The sequence below is a fragment of the Chiloscyllium plagiosum genome, chromosome 18, assembly GCF_004010195.1.
Source record: "Chiloscyllium plagiosum isolate BGI_BamShark_2017 chromosome 18, ASM401019v2, whole genome shotgun sequence".
Classification (NCBI taxonomy): Eukaryota; Metazoa; Chordata; class Chondrichthyes; order Orectolobiformes; family Hemiscylliidae; genus Chiloscyllium; species Chiloscyllium plagiosum.
The window spans coordinates 65,600,878-65,624,950 of record NC_057727.1 but is presented as its reverse complement, the minus strand read 5'-3'; the positions used below and the strand labels follow the sequence as shown (position 1 = coordinate 65,624,950).

At 42.1% G+C, this 24,073-nt stretch overlaps 1 protein-coding gene across 3 annotated transcripts in view; it reads left to right on the top strand.

The window, feature by feature from the left end:
• rad54l2 (RAD54 like 2) overlaps positions 1-24,073 on the top strand; it is a 123,921-nt gene that overhangs the window by 88,567 nt on the left and 11,281 nt on the right. For all 3 annotated transcript variants that reach the window (XM_043708512.1, XM_043708511.1, XM_043708510.1), the window contains 7 exons: positions 526-774; positions 1,897-2,015; positions 5,547-5,662; positions 13,866-13,965; positions 15,810-16,015; positions 21,881-22,056; positions 23,477-23,673. In XM_043708512.1, the coding sequence (XP_043564447.1) occupies positions 526-774; positions 1,897-2,015; positions 5,547-5,662; positions 13,866-13,965; positions 15,810-16,015; positions 21,881-22,056; positions 23,477-23,673 (1,163 nt within the window). The remainder of the gene's footprint in view (positions 1-525; positions 775-1,896; positions 2,016-5,546; positions 5,663-13,865; positions 13,966-15,809; positions 16,016-21,880; positions 22,057-23,476; positions 23,674-24,073) is intronic.

Sequence of the window (24,073 nt, the reverse complement as noted above, 5' to 3'; positions counted from 1 at the left end):
AGAAAAAGATGGACTTTAATAGGAAAGTAAGTTCATATTGTAATCTGGTAATAGTTTGAGTCTGAGGAAACGCTGCATTTTCAGAAGGGGAATTTCCTAGTTTTCCTTGGAGAATTTACGAATGTAATCATAGGAACAGCCATATCTGCTTAATGTCTCATCTGAAGGATGATTACTCAGGGTTGGGCACAAACACATTCCTCTTCTGCAGTCTTGGCTCAATGAGTCAAAAGGTTGTGGCTTCAGAAACTTAGTGTGTCATATTATTACTGTCACCCATAACATGCAGTAAGTGTCACATACTGTATTGGTTGTAAGGCTTACCTCTGTTTATGGCTGCTTTGAGGACTGCAGATGCTGGAGATTAGAGTCGAGAGTGTGGTGCTGGAAAAGCACAGCAGGTCAACCAGCATCAAAGGAGCAAAAGCCCTTCATCAGGAGTCTGTTCTGTCTGTTAAGGTTGGTGGATGTGACAAATGGTAATATTGACTGGTCATTGTTGTTTTCTTTTCCATCTTTTACCAGATCTGGAACCATCCAGATGTACTTTATGAGGCTTTGCAGAAAGAGAACTTAGCCAATGATCCAGATTTAGATCTTGAGGTAAATGATCTTAACACAGGTGCGCCAAATGCACGTGCTCTGCCAGTTGGGGGCAAGAGGAAAACGGAAAGTGCATCAACCACCATAGATTCAGCAAACAGCAAGTTCACGCAGAATGTTGGCTTCAACCATTTCCAAGACAAAACTAACCAGGTCATTACCTATGAGTGGGTAAGTGCCATACTACTTCCTTTCTCTTGTTTGCATTGTGGCTTTTGGAAGCTGGATATTTTAGTTGCAGGCAATCTAATTTGGTTGCTATCACTAATAGAATGCTGTTTCTTCTATGTGAGGGAGATTATTTATTGACTACACCAATCCCACAACTGTCTTAGATCCTCTGTTGCATTCAGTATAATTTATGGGCGGCACGGTGGCACAGTGGTTAGCACTGCTGCCTCACAGCGCCAGAGACCCGGGTTCAATTCCCACCTCGGGCAAGTGTCTGTGTGGAGTTTGCACATTCTCCCCGTGTCTGCGTGGGTTTCCTCCCACAGTCCAGAGATGTGCAGGTTAGGTGAATTGGCCATGCTAAATTTGCCCATAGTGTTAGGTGTAGGGAAATGGGTCTGGGTGGGTTGCACTTCGGAAGGTCGGTGTGGACTTGTTGAGCTGAAGGGCCTGTTTCCACACTGTAAGTAATCTAATTTTATCTTGTCTCTATTGTTCAGTATGTTTCTATTGCAATGAACTGTTATGTCCCTTCCATTCTGCTCTTGGCTTCTGAGGACTCCTTGGAACTGCTTTGTATTATTCCTTAATATCTCCCGATTCAATCTCTGGGTGGGGTGAAATGTCCAAGGTTTCCACAACAGGGTTGCGAACTGAAATTTTGGGGTCATGAACTGTAAGGCAGCAATGGCTGCATTGGAGCTCTGACTGCTGACTGTTGCATGCCCAATTTAAATCCTCAGTAACTTTAATAGTGGGCATGCTGTAATGGCCAATCCTCGAAGCCTGATTTCTGTCTGGAAAGTCCTGTGAAAAAGGAGGTATTGTCACAGGTCTGGGGCCACAGCAATCTTTCAAGTATCAAAATGAGTTCACGGAGAAAGGGATAAAAAGCACTGTCTTTACCTTTATTCATGAATTGGATTTTGTTGCAGAAATACAGTGGCATGTCACTTTCATAGAGCCTTTCTCCTCCAATCCCAAGTAGCACTATGAGCCTTATTCCAATAATAGCCTCAGCTAGCTGCCTATTTACTTTGCTCATTATGCTCCCCCTGTGTAAAACACGATGTGATCTTTTAAAGACTAACAGATGAATTAATTTGACTGTTCTCTCCTTAGGCTAAGGATGTTTTGGCAAACTACCAACCTGGCTTGCTAGAGAACTCTGCAAAAATGGTCCTACTGTTTGAGCTGATAGAAGAGACCCTGAAACATGGGGATAAGATCCTTGTGTTTAGGTAAGAGAACATTAAGGAGAATAATACAGGAAAAGCAAGTGTCAGTTACAAGTTCCCCTTGAGAACAGCTTTTGTTTGGTTTCCTCTGGAAGATGCTAACACAAACTGGAATATGGTTCCGTAGGAACTCACTGGGTACCTTGCCATGTGCCCACTGCTTATGTTTGATTCTCGACACAGAACTGTTGGAGATTATTTTGACAGTGAGGGAAATATCACTGCTTAGCCTGATCTGGCCCTTGTCCAATAGCTGCACATGCTCACTCCCTAGCACACTGTGTAACTATGTGGCTTTGATGTTTTGACCCCTTTTCTCCTGGTGTTGCAGAGTCCAGCTGTTGCGTTATTCTAACCACTTATTGAGATGTGATAATTCAACAAACCTGGAGATGCAACATGAGACTTTACTGGTCTCTAGCTCTGCATTCTTAAATATTTCATTTAACTCTCAGGAATATTAGCACTGCTGCCTCATAGCGCCAGAGACCTGGGTTCAATCCCCACCTCAGGCGACTCTCTGTGTGGAGATTGCACATTCTCCCCGTGTCTGCGTGGGTTTCCTTGGGGTGTTTCGGTTTCCTCCCACAGTCCAAAAATGTGCAGGTTAGGTGAATTGGCCATGCTAAATTGCCCGTAGTGTTAGGTGAAGGGGTAAATGTAGGGGAATGGGTCTGGGTGGGTTTCTCTTCGGATGGTCGGTGTGGACTTGTTGGGCCGAAGGGCCTGTTTCCACGCTGTAAGTAATCTAATCTAATCTAATCTAATCTAATAGTAACTTTCACTGTACTTTGGCTGATTGGATTGAGGATGTAAGCAGGAACCCATCCCAAGCTAAGGTGGTCATTTTGATTCGGTTTCTTATTGTCATGTGCCTAGGTACAGTAAAAATTTCTATTTTGCGTGCAATACAGGCAGATCATACCATACAAAGTGCATAAGAGTATTAGAGCAAGGAGTGCAACTTCCGTCAAGATGGCAGCAGAGTAAGACGCTCCACCCAGAGCTTCTCTGCTCCACCTGTTCTTTTCCTTTTGTTTCTCTTTTTCCTCTTTTTTTTTGAGTAGTCCTGGAGCAATGCGCAGGGAAGCAGTCCCAGAGCGGTGCAGGATGGGGGAAGCACTGGGTCCCAAAGCAGCGTGGTATGGGGGGAGTCCCCGAGTCCAAGACTGGTGGGGTGAATTCCTGTGTCCTGGGATGGGGTAGGGCGAGCCCCTGAGTCCCGGGTGGCACAACTTACCTTGTTGCAGTGGAATGTCACGCTGGAGTCTAAGAGAAGAGCGGGACAGTTGTTGGACTAGGGCCTGGCCCGTGTGATCTGACCGTGTGCTAAGCTGCTGCTATTTGAAAGTCTTTGCCAGGCTGTAATGCCAAGCATCTAACTATGTTATAACTACCTTTCTTCCAACTTTTTTTTTAGATGCTAAGTAATGCCACTACTTTTCCTTCTATTTTCTGTTTTATGTTCAAGATTTGTACCTGGGTAATTGCACCAAAGATGGCGCCATTGTGAAACTCTTCACTGTAGTGCTGTACTTTTGTACTGGAGTACACATGGCAATAAAGCATATTCAATTTTATTCTACAATGTTACGGATGTAGAGAAGGTTCACAAAGACTGAAATTAACATTAAATTTAAAATTTGAAAGGCCCATTCGGAAATCTAATAACAGTGGGGAAGAAGTTGTTCTTAATCTGTTGGTATGTCTGTTTAAGTTTTTGTATTTTCTGCCTGAAGGAAAAGGTTGGAAGAGGTTATAACTGAGGTGGGAGGGATCCTTGATTATGTTAGTTGACTTCATAAGACAGTGATAAGTATAGATGGCTGGCTGGTTGCTTACATGATGGACTGGGCTGTGTTTGTGACTCTCCGTAGTTTCTTACGGTGTTGGGGAGAGCAGTTGCCGTACCAAGCCAGGATGCATCCGGATAGGATGCATCGATAAAAATTGGTAAGAGTCTTTACGGTTGTGCCAAATTTCCTTAGCCTCCTGAGGAAGCAGAGGCGCTGTGTGTTTTTGACCCTCACATCGATGTAGGTGGACCAGAGCAGATTGTTGGTGATCATCAATCTTAGAAACTTGACACTTGATCACAACCACCTCAGCACCATTGATATAGACTGGGGCGACTCCTCTTCCTTCCTGAAGTCGATGATCAGCTGTTTTGTTTTGTTGCTGCTGAGGCAGAGATTGTTATCGTTACACCATACTGTCAAGTACACTGTCTCTTTCCTGTGTTCTGTCATCTCATTGTTTGAGATCCGGCCTACAACGGTGATGTCGTCAGCAAACTTGTAGATCTTGGGGTTGAGGTGAGTGAGGTGTAGGGGTATGTTTTATTCATTGTTTATCAATGCAATATGTTTATCAATGCAATCCAGCGTTGTATCTGACTAGTGACACTGTGGGGACTTCTCTGTGGCTTAGGTTGGGGAATTTAAGATTGATTGACTCTGACAAGGGCATTGGTATGACATGAGAATTCATTGGTAATATTTTACTCTTGGGTACAACCAATCCCAGTTCACCAGTGGGCAAATACTCCTCCCATTTTGATAATGTTTCACACACCAGGAAAGTTGTAGAATGCTGCTCTAAAGTTGGTTGGCTGTAAGCTTCTGTAAAAGGCTTTGATAGAGGTGAAGAAGGGAAGATCAGCCAGGGTACCTAACCCCTCTTCTCGGTTCACTAATTTCTGTTAAAAAGGACAGGTATGTGGATGTTGGATGGAGGCACTCTTGAAGCAGATTGACACACTTCACCAGTTCTGATCTCAGTCATTTGAGGCAAGCTGTCAATTAGCTCTAACTGGCTTATTTTTATACCTGAGTCCTGGAGTAAAGTTGCTTAAAAATTTAACCCTTAGAATCATTCCCTTTTTAATGAACTTAATTTTCCTCCTTTGTTTTACTTACCTTCATTTCAGCTTGCAGGAGAGCTTAATCCTGTGACTAAAAATGAGCAATTTTCAATGTCTCCAATTGCGTATGACTAACCAAACAAGACATGGATGATCTCTTACAGGGGTCTAGACAGGCTGATTTGAACAGTGCAGACTGAGGTACACTAGCTACGGAGGGTGGGGTGGATGGAGATCTGTCAGTATAGAACAAGGCACAGATCTATGGCAGTAGAACGAGGTAGGACATTACTGGGTCTGCTGCATGAATACCACGATAGAACAGGATGACTACTTTGTTCAGAATGTCAGTATAGAACAACTTGCAATACTGTAAGAGTACAGTTCTGTCAGTGCTGACAGTAATTTGAAGGAATTAGCTAAGTGTATTACAAGAGAAGTGTCATGGGCAATATGAATAGTGTATTGGATTAAGTATTGTACCAGTTTTCTGTAAAAATGTAGCAAGTATGCTGCTTTGTTTTCCTCCCAGGTTATGATTGTTTAAGTGGAAGTTTGACAAAGTGGAAGTTTGACATTGAAGGCATTGGTCGTTATGGGGATCTTGCGTTTTTGTCTCATGAAGTATTCACTACTCTTGTCTGATTTTCTTTATACCCTCTGTACTGCAGCCAGAGCCTTTCTACGCTCTCAGTCATTGAGGAATTTCTCGGAAAGAAAATGATGCCAACAAAAACAGGCTCTGAGGAACCTCTACAACCATGGATCCGAAATGTTAACTATTACCGTAAGCATTGGTGGGACAACGCAACAATCTCTGTAATTGAAATCAAAGGGTAAAAGACTTAAGGTCTTGGATATTTGAGTATTGCTGATAAAGGGTTCATTTTGTTCAAACTTTCCATCTTGCGTTTGTCAGGAAGACTTGGAACAGTTTCAGATTACCAAGGGAAGTGTCCCTTTACTTTGTTAATTCTGGCAAACTGTCCTGGTGAATGCAAGGTTAAGCAGTTTCTAAAATATCCTTTTTTCAGCAAGTTCTGTACAGTACAGTTGGTTCTTCTATAACACGTGTCTCTTCATCGTGGATTAAGTTTAAACCGATTGAAGAATTTAGACCGTTATTTGTAGAAAGCGAACTTTGTTGCCTGCATTGGCTACAATGTGATTCCAGCCCCATTAGTTGATTTTCTTAGAATGCAAGATCACAAGAACCGAAGTGTCACTACTGTACTACCAAGTAACTACTTGCATAATAAGTTGAGTCTTAACATTTTTGGGATCATTTTTGGACAGCAGTGCCATCTAGTGGATAAGTGCATTCACCATTCAGAAAATGTGAAGCCAGAATTATTAGGTGAGTGCAGATATGACAAGGTTATGAGATTAGGGAGGAGAATAAAGATAGGGAAGAGCAAGGCCATGGAGTGATTTGAAATCACGATAGACACTGAGAGCAATGGCTTCAGTCTTTTCAATGTTAAATTGGAGGCCATTTCTGTTCATCCAGCAATGAATAGCAGATAAGTATTGTCTAATAAGTAACATTGGAGGAATCGAGCGGTGAAAATAAGAGTCGTAGAGTCCTACAGCAAGGAGACAGGCCCTTAGGCCCAAACTGGTACATGCCGACCAAAATGTCCATATACGCTAACCCCATTTCCCTGCACTTGGCCTATATTCTTCTGAACCTTTCCTATTCATTCATTTGCCCAAATGCAGTTTAAATGGTGTTAATGTACCTGCCTCAACCACTTCGGTTGGCAGCACATTCCAAATGTGTACCACTCTGTTAAAAAAAAAAGTTGTTCCTCAGTTTCCCTTTTATTATTTCCCCCCTCGCCAGAAAACAATGTCCCATAGTCCTCGATTCCCCAACCCTGGGAAAACAATTGCATGCATTCACCCTATCCATGCCCCTCATGATCTTATGCACTTCTATAAGATCCTCCCTCCGTGTCCTAAGCTCCTAGCTTGTCCAACCTCTCTCTATAACTCAGACCGTTGTGTCCTGGCAAGACCCTTATAGATTTCTTCTGCACTCTTTCCAATTTAATAACATCCTTCCTATAGCAAGATGACCAAAACTGAACACAGTACTCCAAGTGCAGCCTCACCAATGTCCTATATAACTACAACATGACTTCGCAACATCTATACTCAGTGCTCTGACTGTTGTGCCAAAACCCTCCTTCACTGCCCTGTCTATCTGTCACTCAACATTCAGAGAACTGTGCACCTGAACTCCAAATTACCTCTGTTCTTCTACACTCCTTAATGTCCTACCATTCACCATGAAACTCTTACCTTGATTTGACTTTCCAAAATGCTACGCCTCAAACTTATCTATATTAAACTCCATTTGCCATCTTTTGACCCACTTTTCCAGCTGATCAAGGTCATTGAGTCCAATAGCACGGACACAGGCCCTTTGGCCCAAACTAGTCCGTATCGACCAAAATGTCCAACAATGCTAACCGCGTTTTGTTTGGCCCATATCCTTCTAAACCTTTTCTCTCCATGTGGTTGTCCAAATGCCTTTTAAATGTTTTTAACGTGCCCACTTCAACCACTTCTACTGGCAGCTCATTCCACATGCGTACCAACTTCTGTGTAAAAATGTTGCCCCCTCAGGTTCTCCTCTATTCTTCCCCCTCTAACCTTAAACTGATGTCCTCTAGTCCTTGATTCCCCAACCCTAGGAAAGAAACTGAGGTCCTGCTGCAATTTTTGATAATGTTTCTCACTATCCACGATACAGCCTATTTTAGTATCATCTGCAAACTTACTAATCATGTCTTGTACATTCTTGTCCAAATCATTGATATAGATAACAAACAGCAATGGGCCCAGCACTGATCCTGAGGTGCATCACTAGTTACAGGCCTCCAGTTTAACAAGCATCTTTCCACTAATACCTCCACTTCCTACCATCAAGCCAATTGTGTATCCAATTTACCAGCTACCCTTGGATTTGATGCAATCTAACCTTCCAGAGCAGCATACCATGTGGAACCTTATCAAAGGCCTTACTCAAATCTGTATAGACTACATCTACTGCCCTTCCCTCATCAATCTTCCTGGTCACTTCATCAACGAATTCTGACTAGTTTGTGAAGCGTGATCTCGCACGCTCAAAGCCATTTTGACTACTCTAGTCAAACTCTGTCTTTCCAATGCATATATATCTTATCCCTCAGAATTTTCTCAAGTAACTTATTTACCACAGATGTGAGGCTTACTGGTCTATAGTTCCCAGGTTTCTGTTTGAAGCCCTTCTTGAATAAGAGATTAGTGTTGGCTGTGTACGTTTGAAAACTAACATTGTGCTTTCAGATGTGGTGAACGAAACCCAAGACAGGACTTATATAATTAATGGTAGGTCCCTGGATGGTATTGTAGAACAGAGAGACCTAGAGGTTGTGATGATACTGTCACTTTGATTAGATTCCCTACAGTGTGGAAATAGGCCCTATTGCCCAACGAGTCCACACCAACCCTCTGAAAAGTAACCCGCCCAGACTCATTCCCCTACCCTATATTTACCCTTGGACTAATGCACGGTGAGCAATCTAGCACAGCCAATTCACCGTTGGATTGAGGGAGGAAACCGGAGCATCCAAAGAAAACCCATGCAGACACTGGGAGAATGTGCAAACTCCACACAGACAGTCGCCCGAGGCGGGGATCGAATCTGGTCCCTGGCGTTGTAAGGCAGCAGTGCCAACCACTGAACACCATGCTGCTGAAGATTATTTTAAGATGGTTATATAAGGTTACTTTAAAAAGGTTATGTTGTCCTTGGTTTTTTTTTCAAGAGAGGTGGTAAAGGCAGAGGTGCCAAAGGATCCGGGAAGAGGCTAGTTTAACAATGGAAGGGGAGTGGCCAGTTCTCCCAGTTCAAGTTCCTTCTAGCTTGTTTTAACTGTAGCAGTCACTAGATGAGGGTCTCCAGGGATGCTGCAAGCTTCAGTAAAGAACTCCTCTGATCTTTTGAAATCTCTTTGGATGTTGCTCCCTCCTGCCTGTAAGAATCTGTATTTGAATTTACCTTTTTACCAAGGGGTGTGTTTAAGACGTTACTGTATTGGAGCAATTAATTAGTAATATTTACTGTATCTAGTCAGCTAAGTTTTCCAGTAGTTACGTTTTTCTAAATTTGGTTTTCTTTTGTTCATGTTTCACCTAGTGTTTAAATAAATTCTGTTTTGCTTAAAGCCAAGTGGTTTGACCAGCTGCACCACACCTGGAATATCCACTTCACATCTGCCTTTAAAATAAGAAAAAGTTAGGGTCTAGGCTATCTTCTTAAAATATTTTGAGGGGGTCTGGCCTGATTAAAGTTAAGGTACATAATTCCTTGAAATTTGTGTCACAGGTAGACAAGGTGGTTAAAAAGGCATTTAGCATGCTTGCCTTCATTGCTCAGACCTTGGAATATTGCAGTTGAAACAGCATGTTGAGGTTGTACAGGATGTTGGTGAGGCCTCTTCTGGAGTACTGGTCACCCTGTTATAGGAAATATATTATTAAGCTGGAGAGGGTTCAGAAAAGATTTACTAGGATTTTGCCAGGTATAGAGGATTTGATATAAAAATAGACTGAAATAGAGATGTTCATCACGGAAACAGACCCTTTAGTCCAGCCCGACCATGCCGACCAGATATCCCAACCCAATCTAGTCCCACCCGATCCATATCCCTCCAAACTCTTCCTGTTCACATACCAATCCAAATGCCTTGTAAATGTTGCAATTGTACAAGCCTCCATCACTTCCTCTGGTAGCCCATTCCACACACGCACCACCCTCTGCGTGAAGAAGTTACCCCTTAGGTCTCTTTTATATCTTTCCCCTCTCACCCTAAACTTGTGCCCTCTAGTTCTGGACTCTCCAATCCAGGGAAAAGACTTTGTCTATTTATCCTATCCATGCTCCTCATGATTTTATAAATCTGTATGAGGTCACCACTCAGTCTCCGACGCTCCAGCAAAACAGCCCCAGCCTATTCAACCTCCCTATAGCTCATCCAACCCTGGCAACATCCTTGTAAATCTTTTCTGAACCCTTTCAAGTTTCACAACATCCATCCAATAGGAAGGAGACCAGAATTGCACGCAATATTCTAAAAGTGGCCTAACCAATGTCTTGTACAGCTGCAACATGATTTCCCAACTCCTGTACTCAATACTCTGACCAATAAAGAAAAGCATACCATAATGGAATTTTTTTCACTAGAGCGTAGGAGGTTGAGGGGTGACCTTGAGGTTTATGAAATCATGAGGGGCCCAGATAAGGTGAATGATGTAGTTTTTATTCCCCTAGAAGTGGGGGAGTTGGAAACTAGGGGCCATGTTTTTCAGGGTGAGCTTGCCAATTGGGTACATAATTGACTTAATAGCAGGAGACAGAGTGGTCGTTGACGGTTGCTTTTCTGACTGGAGGCCTGTCACTAACAATGCTCCACAAGGGTCAGTTCTGGGCTCTCTTTTGTTTGTCATTTATGAGAATTTAGAAGACATGGTGAGTGAGTTTGTGGACAGCACTAAAATTGGTGGCATAGTAGACAGTGAAGATGGTTTTCTAAGACTGTAAAGGAATCTTGATCAAGTAGCTGAAAAATGGCAGATGGAGTTCAATTTGGATTAATGTGAGTTTTTGCATTTTGGTACTACAAACAGGTCCTTGGTAATGTTGTAGAACAGAGAGGGGGACTTGGAAGGTCAGGTGTATAATTCTTTGAAGTTTGCATCACATATAGACAGTGGTTAAAAAGAGCGTTTAGCATGCGTGCCTTCAGTGCTCAGTCCTTTGAGTGTAGGAGTTGGGAAGTCATATTCTAGTACAGGACATTGGTGAGACCTCTTCTGCAGTATTGTGTCCAGTTGTGGTCGCTCTATTATAGAAAGAATGTTATTAAGCTCAAGAGGGTTCAGAAGAGATTAACCACATGTTGCCGGGTATGCAAGATTTGAGTTATAAAAAAAAGGCTGGATAGGTTGGGAGTTTTTTCACTGAAGGTTTATAAATTTATGAAGGGTGTAGATAGGGTTAATGGTAGGTGTCTTTTCCCTAGGATGGGGCATTTCAAGTCTAGGGTGAAAAGAGAAAAAAATGTAAAAAGCCATAAAGGCAAATCTTTTTCAGAGGGTGGTTCATATGTGGAATGAACTTAGAAAGTCGTAGATGCAGGCACAGTTACAATGTTTGAAAGACACTTGGTAAAGTATATCAATAAGAAATTTTGATGAGATATGAGCCAGGAATGGACGGTGGGACTAGTTTAGTTTGGGATTATCTTTGGCATGGACTAGTTGGACTGAAAGATATTTTTCAGTGCTGTATTACTATGTCTCTGTCATCAAGGGGTAGCATGTGGATGAGAACTAGGAGAGGGCCAAAGTTGGTCTTTGTGGACAATCAGAAATAATAGTGGGAGGAAGAAATGAAGCCATTGCAAGTGATATCTTGGCTACAATTAGATAAGAATAGAACCAGTTCCATTTTAGCATTTCACTTTGATTCTGAAGAGGACCAGTCTGATCTCTTGCAGTTTTTTAAGTGATGACTATATGTCATTAATCAGGAGACAGAAGACCTGGACTAAGTATTTACAACCATCTTCAGCCAGTGATGCTGAGTGGATTATCCATTTTGACCTACTCCTGAAATCCCCTGATGCCAATCTTCAGAAAGTTCACTTTGCAGCATATGATATCAAGGTATTGAATAAGAGCAAAGGAGAAGGACTGTGATAAAACAGAGGTCAAGGGATTTTAAACAACAAACAATTTTGTGATGGAGCAACCAAAGAAATGTGCTAATGTTACGTGTGGATACAAAGTTTGTGTTCAGTACAGATTGTTAAACAAAAAAACAACTGAATGGAACACAACGAGAAACAAGATGAAGACTGACTCAGCCAAAAAAGGTTTTAAAAAAAGAACAAAAACTTTTTGTTGTTCCCGTTTCCTCCCCACTCCCAATGACTTAACAACCCATAAATTTCTACATTTCTGATGCAGGGTCATTGACCTGAAATTTTTCTCTCCTCAGATGCTACCTGAGATTTCCCACCTTTTTTTGTTTGTATCTCATACCTGCTTTCTGGGCTGGCAAATGCAGGAGAGCAAAAGCTGTTATGCCCAACAAGGGCATGTCTCTAGCACGATTACTGGAACAAGACATTGATAATCCTAATGGGATGCAAAGTGGGAGTTAATCTCATGAGCCCTCTGTGAGCTAACTGCCTGAAGATTAGATCGGATGTCCTGGGGAGCAGTGAACCACAAGGTGGCTTTGTGGACTTTTGATGGAAATAGGGAGGAGTTAGCTTGAATGTTTCCCTTGCCAAGGGACAGTTGAGTAAGTGATTGACATAAACTTCCCAGAAATAAACAACAAAATAAGGAATGAGAAAACAGACTCTCGAGAGGGAAAATCAAAATTTCAACAGCAGAGAATTTCTCATGGTAGATTGGTGATTCTTCATACTTTAGTGAGCTCAAGACGCAAGTCAAGAGAGGAGAGCATTTAAAAGTTATGTGCTAGCTCTGGTAATTTTGGTTAGCTCAAGAAGACTGAGTTAAACAGAAGAAACTGGAATTTCCAGCCTCACCTTGAAAGAGGCTAGTGCTTCCTGATTATAGGGAGAAGAGAGCTGTTGTATCAACAGACAAAGATTGTCACTTCCAATCACAGAGATGAGCTTCATTTATCTGTTACTCTGATTCAGTCCCAGTTAACTGTTGTCGGGAGTCTTGACACTTCAGTCAAGGAGATCGGCATTCTCCTATCTGTTTATCTAATCCAGGCCTAGTAAACTGCTGTGAGGATACTCAGTGCAAGCCAAAGAGATAAGGAACTCCTGTTTCCATCTATTACAAGTAGAAGATCCTTTATCCAGCTGTTTTTCAGAATTCTGAATTTTTCGGTTTTCAGAATAGTGACAGTTTAATGGTGAAATTTTAAAAAATCTTACTGGAGAAGCAGACTTCTAACTAAGAACATGCTTGGCCATGTCACATCTGAGTGACACGCATTGAGTGGGTGTCGACTTGGGGGCATTCAGAGAAACCCCAGGCCTGTCGGTGCTTGGCCACGCCCCCCCCCCAACATGTTGGCACTCATCAAGGGGTGTCAACTTGGAGGCACACACAGAGGAACCCAAGCCTGTCGGTGCTTGGCCATGTGCCCCATGTCACATCCGAGGGACACACATCGAGTAGGTATCAACATGGGTTAAGTGTTTGCTTGCCAAACAACCTTGTCAATTAGAAAAAAAACTTCACAAAAAGACTTTTGGATTTCGGAGCTTTTCAGTTTTTGGATAAAGGATCTTCTACCTGTACTGTAGTTTGGGGCCATTTTTGCCTGTTATAGATCATACATCTTTTCTATCGATTTGGATTATGTCATATCTAAAACTGTTACTTCCTAATAAGCCAACTTTTTAAATTTCTATACATTCTTTTGAGGGTAATCTGTGGCTCCTGAACTCTAAATCTTGCAAACAGATTGTTACAGTGGTAAATATTGCCAAAGCTCTAGTGTAGCCCTTTGTACTGATTTTCATAATTGGCTAAAGAGCCACAAAGTGCAGATTTTTAAAAAAAATTCTGTAGTTGTTATACTATGGAAAGTGTGGTGGACACAAACTCAGTGAAACTTTGAGTAGATATCTGCAGGATCATGAAGTATAAAACTGAGCATTGGAACTAATTAGAATTTTCATAATGCAGTGCTTCATAGCCAAGTGCTGACCTTTCTGTCCATCTCAACTAACCTTTAATTATTTAAAATCCTCACTCTCATACTGTGTAAATCTGCATTTTGCACAGTGAGCACTGAGAACCTTTTCTATCCATGATGAGATTTTGAGATATTGCTGCAGTTTTATCTAACTTAAACTTATTTGGTCAACAGTTTGTATTAAAACATGCAAGTAATATTTTGTCTGGATGTTTTATGAAATTTTCCTCAACTTTTCCAGGACTGGATGGAAGCACCTCTGCAATGGATCGGGAACGGCTGATCAATCAGTTCAATGACCCTCGCAATACTAAAGCTAATCTCTTCCTGTTGTCTACGCGGTGAGTGTGGTCGGTGAAATATTGATGGTTTGACTTCAATTAGATGATATTAGTGTGATAACCCTTCCTTTTCTGTCAGACTGTGTCACCTGCCAGTGCTGTTGGAAACTGAAGATATATTTAATTTACAACTAGGTCATTGCTAAGTCTGTGGATTCACCTTTTGATGTGTCATCGCAAGTGGCCTACCTGTAACTCATCGCTCAGAATTAGCAGGAAGTCAGTGCCAGTTGTTTATCCAGCCTCACGCTCTGGAACTAGACTTTTTGTGGTTTTGTAGCATTATTCTAAATCCCACATTCTTTCCGGGACTGCTGCTGTCTTCCCAACACCGTCTGCCTCAATCTGTTCACAGCTGAATCCTTAAGCATGGCTTTATTAGTCCATACTTAGTGTACTCCTTCCTAATCTCGACCCTTCATGACCAAAATTCTGTATCCTCTCCTGTATGAAGTCTTGTAAAGGCCCATTATTTCTGTTGTTCACTCACTGGGAGGTATACACTGTGGTTCCCAGGGATTAGTACGAGGGCCGTTACTTTTCATGTAAGTTAATGATCTACACTTGAATGTGCAGGACACAATTTTGAAATTTGCAGCTGATGCATAGAGACTTTGAGGCCATTGACAGAGAATGGGCAGATATCAAGACAGATGCGACTCAATGCAAGGCGGGTGAAATGAGATATTTTGGACAAAAAGTGCAATTCCAAAAGAGGTGCAGCTTTAGAGATCTGAGGACATTTACACAAATTGCTGAAGAGCAGATTGAGAAAGGGTTTAAAAAGATGTGCAATGTTCTTCGTTTTATATACAAAAGCAAGGAAGTTTTGATGAATAAATGCAAGATGTTACCAATGTTGGAAATCTGAAATAACACCAGAAAGTACTGGCAAAGTTATTATGACTTAATGTTAACTCTCCTTTTCTCTTCAGCTGTTGCCAGACCTTCCAATTGTTTCCAGCACTTGCTGTTGTTAGTATTAAAAATTTGATGAACCCTTGTAAAACAGTGAACTTCTATTAACTTGGAGTATTGTGTTTGATTCTGGTCATCAGACATTAGGGAGAATGTTAAGGCTTTAGCGAAGATATAAAAAAGATTTGCAAGAATGGTTCCAGGAATGGGGGGACTTGAATTACCTGGACAGTTGGAGAGCTAGAGTTATTCTTAGTGAAAAGAGGTTGAGAGGAGATTTGATAGAGTTATACAAAATGGTGAGAAGTCTGGACAAAGTGAAGACAATGTGCACTCTTGATGGAAAGGTGGAAAACCAAACAACAAGAACGACAAGGTGAATGGTTTAAAGAAAAAATACTGAAGGCATGTAGAAAACATTTTTCCAGCAGTGAATTGATAAGTTCTGGACTGCACTGCCTTTAGGAGGGGCAGAATCAATTGGGGTTTTAGAAATGGAATTGGGCAACCTCCAAAAAAGTGGCAATTTACAGGGCTGTAGAGAAAAGGCAGGGGACTGGGAACTAACTGGCTTATTCTTATGCAAACCAGAAATCATGATTGTTCTGAGCTGTTACCGTTCTATGATTCCATGCTCCTCTAAGTCATTGCCCAAGGTAAAACTCAAGCTATGGCACATTCTTGTTATCCTGAATAGAGCGTAACATGATGGTATTTTGTAAGTGTGATTCCTCACCTTCCTGAGACTTCCCTTTCTTCTGCAATATAAGGCTTTTAAAAGCTAGGTTTTACATTACCAGACTCGACCTCTTGAGTTAGCCTGACAGGTTCTTCACTTGTGTTCTTAATTGAAGTAGTTATGCAGTAGTTTGTCCCGAGGTTGACAGTGATGCTCAGCTAACTGTGGCTGTTTCATTTTTCTAAAGAGCTGGCTGTTTGGGAATCAATCTGGTTGGGGCCAATCGAGTGGTGGTGTTTGACGCTTCCTGGAATCCCTGTCATGATGCTCAGGCAGTGTGTCGTGTGTACCGCTATGGTCAGAAGAAGCCTTGTTTCATATATCGACTGGTTTCTGACTACACCCTAGAGAAGAAGATCTATGATAGGCAGATCTCAAAGCAGGGCATGTCTGGTAAGAGTGCCGGGTTTAAAATGGAGATTGTTGTTCGGATAAAATTCAACTATCTGAAACATTTTCTATCTCCTCCCCCTCTCTCTCCCTCCTGTATGTGTGTGTTCCTTTCCTCCCCTTCACTCTCTTCCCCCAGCATAAGGGGTCACTTTATGAAAACATTAACTGTGTTTTTCTTTCTGAAGATGCTGCGAGACCTGCTCAGTTTCTCCAGCACTTAGTGTTTTCGTTTCAGATTTCCAGTGTCCACCAGTTCTTTGTTTTTGTTATATTATGATGAATTAAGAATCATAGAATCCCTTCAGTGTGGAAACAGACCTCTCAGCCTGACAAGTCCACATCGACCCTCCGAAGAGTCACCCACCCTGACCCATTCCCCTACTCTATTCTCCTACATTTACCTCTGACTAATGATGCTTCTAACCTACACATCCCTGAACATTATGGGTAATTGAGCATGGCCAATTCACCCGACCTGCACATCTTTAGATTGTGGGAGGAAACCAGAGCACCCGGAGGAAACCCATGCAAAAACGGAGAGAATGTGCAAACTCCACACAGACAGTCACTCGAGGCTGGAATTGAACCCGTGTCCCTGGTGCTGTGAGGCAGCAGTGCTAGCCACTGAGCCACCATGCCACCCCAAAGGTTTTTTGATGCAGATCTAAGATCTATTAAAAATGATCAGCGTTCTTAAAGAGTGCAATTTCTGAGGGGTTCATTCAGTTATAGAAAATAGTACATATTAGTCAATAATCCAAGGTTGAGTAAATATTTTGATGGTGTTCATAAAAAGTCCAATTAATAAAGCAATATCCCAGTTGAAATGGGAATTTTAATCACAGTGGTGGCTTTCTTCCAACTGTGAGGTTTGATGGGAATGAAGCAGTTTATTCCCAGGAGGAATTACAGCGCTATTAGGCTGGAACTAGGGTGCCAAAATTGGGATCAGATGTTCAAAAGGAAATGCACGACAGAAGTGTGGAGGTTGTTTAGGAAGCAATCGCTGACAGTGCTGGACGGGTTTGTCCCACTGAGGCAAGGAAGGGATGGTAGGGTGAAAGAACCGTGGGTAACAAGGAATGTGGAACATCTAGTTAAGAGGAAGAAGGAAACTTACTTAAGGTTGAGGAGGCATGGATCAGACCCGGCTCTAGATGGTTACAAGGTACCCAGGAAGGACCTGAAGAATGGACTTAGGAGAGCTAGACGGCATGAAAAAGCTTTAGCAGGTAGCTTTAATGAAATTGCTAAGGCCTTCTACACTTACGTGAGGAACAAGAGGATGGCCAGAGTGAGGGTGGGGCCAGTCTGGGATAGTGGAGGGAACGTGTGCCTGGAGTCTGAGGAGGTAGGGGAGGTTCTTAATGGATATTTTGCTTCAGTTTTCACTATTGAGAGGGACCTTGTCATTTGGGAGGACAGTATGAAACAGGCTGATATGCTCGAACAGATTGTTAAGAAGGAAGATGTGTTGAAAATTTTGAAAAACATGAGGATAGATAAATGCCTTGGGCCAGATGGGATATACAGAAGGTTACTACAGGAAGCGAGGGAAGAGATTGCTGTGCCCTTTGATGATCTTTGCATCCTGACTGTCCACTGGAGTACTGCCAGATGATTGGAGGGTGGCAAATGGTATTCCCTTGTTCAAGAAAGTGAATAGGGATAATCCTGGGAATTACAAACCAAATCAGTCTTATGTATGTGGTGGGCAAATTATTGGAGAGGATTCTGAGAGACAGGATTTATCATTACTTGGAAAACCATAGTTTAATTAGAGATAATTAGCATGGCTTTGTGAGGGGCAGGTCATGCCTCATAAACGTTATTGAATTCTTTGATGATGTGACAAAACACATTGATGAAGGTAGATAGATGTGGTATACATGGATTTTAGCAAGGCACTTGATAAGGTTCCTCATGGTAGGCTAGTTCAGAAAGTGAGGAGCCATGGGATGTAGGGAAACTTGTCTGTCTGGATATGGAATTGTTTGGCCCATAGAAGACAGAGGGTGGTGGTAGATGGAAAGTATTCAGCCTGGAGCTCAGTGACCAGCGGTGTTCTGCAGGAATCTGTTCTGGGACCTCTGATTTTTATAAATGACTTGGATGAGGAAGTGGAATGGTGGGTTAGTAAGTTTGCTGATGACATGAAGGTTGGTGGAGTTGTGTACAGTGTGGAGGGCTGTTGTCGGTTACAACGGGGCATTGACAGGTTGCAGAGCTGGATTGATCAGTCGCTGATGGAGTTCAACCTGCAAAGTGTGAAGTGATTCATTTTGGAAGGTCAAATTTGAATACAGGGTTTAAGACAGGATTTTTGTCAGTATGGAGGAACAGAGGGATCTTGGAGTCCATGTCCTTAGATCCCTCAAAGTTGCCACCCAAGTTGATAGGGTTGGTAAGAAGGCATATGGTGTGTTGGCTTTCATTAGCAGGGGGATTGGGTTTAAGAGCCGCGAGGTTATGCTGCAGCTTGATAGCGGCCTGGTTAGACCACACTTGGAATATTGTGTTCATTTCTGGTTGTCTCATTATAGGAAGGATGTGGAAGCTTTAGGGAGGGTGCAGAGGAGATTTACCAGGATGCTGCCTGGACTGGAGGGCGTGTCTTATATAGAAGGGTTGAGGGAGCTAGGGCTTTCCTCATTGGAGCGAAGAAGGATGAGAAATGACTTGATAGAAGTGTACAAAATGATGACAGCCATAGATGGAGTGGATAGCCAGAGATTTTTTCCCAGGGCGAAAATGGCTATCACAAGGGAGCGTGATTAAGGTGATTGGAGGAAGATTTAGGGGAGATGTCAGAGGTTGGTTCTTTGTACAGAGAGTGGTGGATGCATGGAATGCACTGTCAGCAATGGTAGTAGAGTCAGATCATTAAGGACATTTAAGCGACTCTTGGATAGCACCTGGATGATAGTACAATGAAGGATATGTAGGTTAGTTTGATCTTAGAGTAGATAAAAGGTTGGCACAACATTGAGGGCTAAAGGGCTTGTACTCTTCTATGTTCTGTTGGGTGCTGGGTCTTCATTTGGTGTGAGATCAACCTTTGACAGCAGGCTCTGCCGCAAGGGACACACATGAAGCTGCCAAGTGATGTGGGCTATACTTTCATTGTCTGTTGCCAGTGTGGTAATCATACATCAGCCCACAGGAGATGTTGGTAATTTCCTCATAGTAATATCCTGGTCAGGGAATGCCTCTGTTCAGACAATGCTGTGCCATTTACTGATGGGGCAACTCAGTGACTTACAGATGCCACATCTGTAACTTATTGCTCTGACTCAAAGCATCAAGAAAACTGTGGTCACAGGACAAAGTGATGCATCACCATCCTGCTCAAACTAAACAACGCTCAACTGGAAGTTAACAAATTTTGCTATGTCTGGTCTACACACAATATGAACTGTAATGTAGCACGCAATACACAGACAAGCAGAGTAGCTACCATCTTTAGGTGATTTGTGAAACCCACATTGAATATCACCTTAGGCTTGCACTGCTAGTTTATAAATCCTGTGCTCTCATTATTTTGCTTATGGCTAAGAAACATTGGTGACTTAAAGTTTCTTGGAGAAGAAGCTTAATAGTTTCTGTCTTTGCCTGCGGTATATCCTGGCAGAGCAAAATCTTACATGTTGCACTCCTCTCAAAGGCCGAGTTTCCAGTGGAGTGCTAACACTGAAGGCAATTTTGGTGCACCAGGAGTATTAATAGGATAAAAGACTGTCTCATGAAAGCCCGAAACGTCATTGTTGGTGCAAGTATTCTTGAAGCAAAGCCATTGGCCTTCTACAGGGAATGTGAGGACTGCAGATGCTGGAGATCAGTCCTGGAAAAGCACAGCAGGTCGGGCAGGGGAATCGATGTTTCAGTGATGAAGGGCTTATGCCTGAAACGTCAATTCTCCTGCTTCTCGAATGCTGCCTGACCTGTACCTTTCCAGCACCCCACACTCGACCCATTGGCCTTCTACCTCTGCTACCCTATTGTGCAGACAGTCTTTGGATATGCAACAGTCTTTCATCCTACTAACGCTCCCAGTCTCCAAGTTGCTTTGCCTATCTGTGTATTGAGTGCTGCATTAGGGTTTATATTGTCATGTCTGTGTACACCAGACGCTAACCATTTGCTAGCCATTTCTAGCAGAGTGTAGCTTGGTTTGATCAGCTGGGGATGCAACATTTTGTCCTGTGGCTAGGGTCTGTTTCCATGCTGTATGCCTCCCTGACTATAGTTTACTACTTGTTTTGAATCAGGGAGAATAAGTTACAGATGTGGGAGCAAGGTCTAAGAGTCTTTGTCACGGAGTTGCTCTGTTAATAAATGTCACAATGTATAGAGGCATTCCTTTATCAGGATGCTGCACGCTTTTGCTTTCATTTCAGTCTTGATGAATTGTATAGTGTGTTGTCTGCTTTGGTGTGCATGCAGACTCACGCTGTAACTCCAGGGAAGGCAAAAGTCAGGATTATGGAAATAGCAAACAGAGTGGGGACTAGGACTCAGACTTATTTCACTTCGAAATGATCAAAAATAGAGCTGTCCAACTGTAGAGTGCAGTGCATGGTGTCACTGCGGTGCAGATGTGACTGAGGAGCTTTCGAACAGCCAATTATTCCCAAAGAGCCGGAATCTTGTTCTGATGGTTTTGAGTACCTTACTGACAACTATGAAAGTAAGAATAATGCTGATAAAGCAATAGAATATTTTGGGGAATAGTAAATCATAACATAATTTTGTTTTAATTCCTCCTTAATAATTTGCATCTCTTAATGCAATTTATCTAGTTGTAAAATAAGTTATAATACAACCATTGCACATGACAGCATCCCTTATTTCCTCCAAATGAAACTGCTGCATAAGCAGGAATAGCTTCCTGTTCTTTTGCACAAATAAACATAACCATTCAGAAATCCATTGTTTCCACAGCATGAGTTTTATCCTTGTGCATTTTTTATTATGAAATTTGGATTCTACAGGATGAGGGATTTTAGTGGAGGGTAGTGGTGCACTTTTCATTACTGATTGCCAAGGTATTGCAGAGTCAGCTGGATAGATGTGCAGTAACTCTCTGCAATGACAGGAATGTCCTTAACTACACCAGTGACTCTTCCCTTCCTGTTTAGCAGCTATGCGTGGACCTCTGACACAGATACCACTTCCCACTGTTGATTTCACAACAACTATTGAAAGAACATTGAATTCTAAGTAATTCTGTGCTCTTTGTGTTGGTGCATTGTTTAAATGATGTGTCCATGCATCGCAACTCTCAGGGTTGGATTTGAAAGTCATTTCGGTTCAAGGATCACATCTGATTTTCGGACTGAAAGAATATTCAGCTCCTGAGATCTGTTGGTGTGTTCTCTTCCATAGTTTATGGAATGTTTGCCATTCCTATGGACTGAGTGACTATGATACTATCAAAGGTATTGTTTTTCAGATAAATCAAACTGATGCCCCTTCTGCCCTCTTGGGTAAATACAAAAATCCTATGGTACTGTTTGAAGAAGAGCAAGTGAATCTTCTGTTGTTGTAATTGGTATTTATCTCTTAACCCACCTCACTGAAATGGGTTTTCGTCTTTTATGCTATTTCTGTTTATGACAACTTGCTTGAACAAATTGACACGTTTCCTAAATTACAGCAGTTGCTCCATTTCAAGCATAGTTAGCAGCTTTCATAACTATAAAGTAAACTATGTAAATACAAGTCTTTGTTATCTCCTTTTGCCCTGGATCGATGCTCAGCTGATAGTCTCTATCCGGGATGTTAACCTAAAGCTACTACGGTGGTGTCGTTGAGAAATAGGTGAAGTAAATCACACGTGTCTACTTGTTCATCTGTATCCCACAGACCGTGTTATTGATGATCTCAATCCAGTGCTGAATTTCACCAGGAAGGAAGTGGAATCACTCCTGCATTTTGTGGAGGAGGAGCCTGTTTTATCAGATACCAGCATTGAACCAGAGAAAATATGTGATGAAGTAATTCTCAGAGCATGCGCCAAACATAAACAGCTTGTCACTAAGGTATAACTTGTTTTCCATTTGCAAGTCTCAGGATCAGCTAGGAGAGCATTTTTCCTTGGTGATACAGTGCAACTTACTGAATAGCTGACTTGTTGAATGATAAACACAGACTCGAAGGCTTAATCCTCAGACTGAGCTGAGGGTGGTTGCAGGATAGGTAGCAGAGAAATAGGCCATTTCAATTTATGCCCCATTCATATATAAGTGGGCCATTCAATCCCTCAATTCTGTTGCTACTCAGTGAGATCTTGGCTGATCTGTGGCCGAACTCTCTATACCTGCCTTTGGCCCATATCCCTCAATACTTTTGCTTAACAAAGTTTATTTATCTCAGATTTAAATTAACAACTAATCCTGCACTCACTGCTGTTCCTCTTCCACTCTTTGTGTCTGGAAGTGCTTCCTGACTTCTCTCCTAAATTGTCTGACTCTAATTCTCGAATCCTCAACCAGTGGAAATAGTTTATCTTATCTACCCTGTCTTTTCCTGTTAAAATTTTGAAGATTTTAATCAGATCACCCCTTACCTTTTAAATTCCAGAGAAAATGGGTCTGATTCATATAATCTGTCATAGTTTAACCTCTGAAGTGCAGGTGTTGTTCCTCCAAGGCCAGTATATCCTCCCTAAGGTGTGGTGCCCAATCTGCCTACAGTACTCCCAAGTGGGATCTAACCAGTGTTTTGTCTAAGTGCTGCATAACTTGTGCATCCTTGTACTTCAGTCCTCTGGATATAAAGGCCAGCATTCCATTAACTTTCTTAATTATTTTTTACATTGTTCTGAGACATTTTAAAAATCTATGCATCTGAACTACCAAGTCTCTTTCGACATCCGCTATATTTAACTTCATACCATCTAGAAAGTATCCAAATTGGATAACCTCACAACTGCTTATATTGAATTCCATTTGCCAACAGATTTGCCCATTCGTTTAGTCAATATCCCTTTGTAATACTATGCTATCATCTACACTGTCAATAATGCCACCAAATTTTGCATCAACAACAAATTTGGATGCAACTTTCCAGTTTCCTCATTACTGATGTTTTGCTTATTCTATCGCCTTCCATATTTTCACGTGTAACTTGACCTTTGTAGCTATCTTTGTGTATTACTCTCCAGTGCTTTTCTAGTTTCCTTTTTAAATGCATTTATACTAGTTGCTTCAACTACTGTGTCGTAGCGCGTTGTATATTCTTATCAACCTTTGGTGAACAAGTTTCATCTGAATTTCCTGCTTGGTGATTATCTTTATTAATGATCTTCAGTTATGCTCTTGCTCACAAGAGCAAGTGGTCTTTTATCCACTCAGCACCTTCATTTTTATCCAGGGGTTATAACAATAAGTTTTTCTACGTATTTTATCATGGAAAGCTTCTTTTTCTTTTTTGGAAATTAACCAGCCTTTGTTCCTGCAGCAACCTTTCCAGCATGAATCATTGCTGATGGACCGCAAGGAATACAAGCTGACCAAGGCAGAGAAGAAGGCAGCGAAGAAGAGCTATGAGGATGAGAAACGGGCATCAGTCCCTTACACTCGGCCATCTTATGCCCAGTATTACCCAGCCAGTGACCAGAGCCTTACCAACATCCCCATCTTCAGCCAGCGACATTGGTATATAAGCACTTCTGTACGGTTTTGCGCATGTGGCGTAGTTTCTGATTGCACAGCTTCCATACTGAGGTTGATGCTTCAAATTGCAACTGCGTGTGTTGGTGTTATCACTCTTTGAATGTTTCCTGCATCATTGGAGGGATATGCCTAGCAATCGGTTTGCAAAGCTGCGCTGGACTGTCCCTTTTCATGTCTGCCTGTTGAAGACATGTCTGTCTCCCTCCCTGACAAGTCCTCTCAGAATTGCAGTGGCACACTTGAAGGGGAAAGTGTGGAGTGTAATTGCAATCCACTGTGAGACGTCTGTTGGGACCACTGGTGCCCACTGCCACCTCAATACCATCTGATGGGTGCTGTATTGCAGTTCTAGCTTCTTAATGGCAGGCAGAAGGGGTTATTT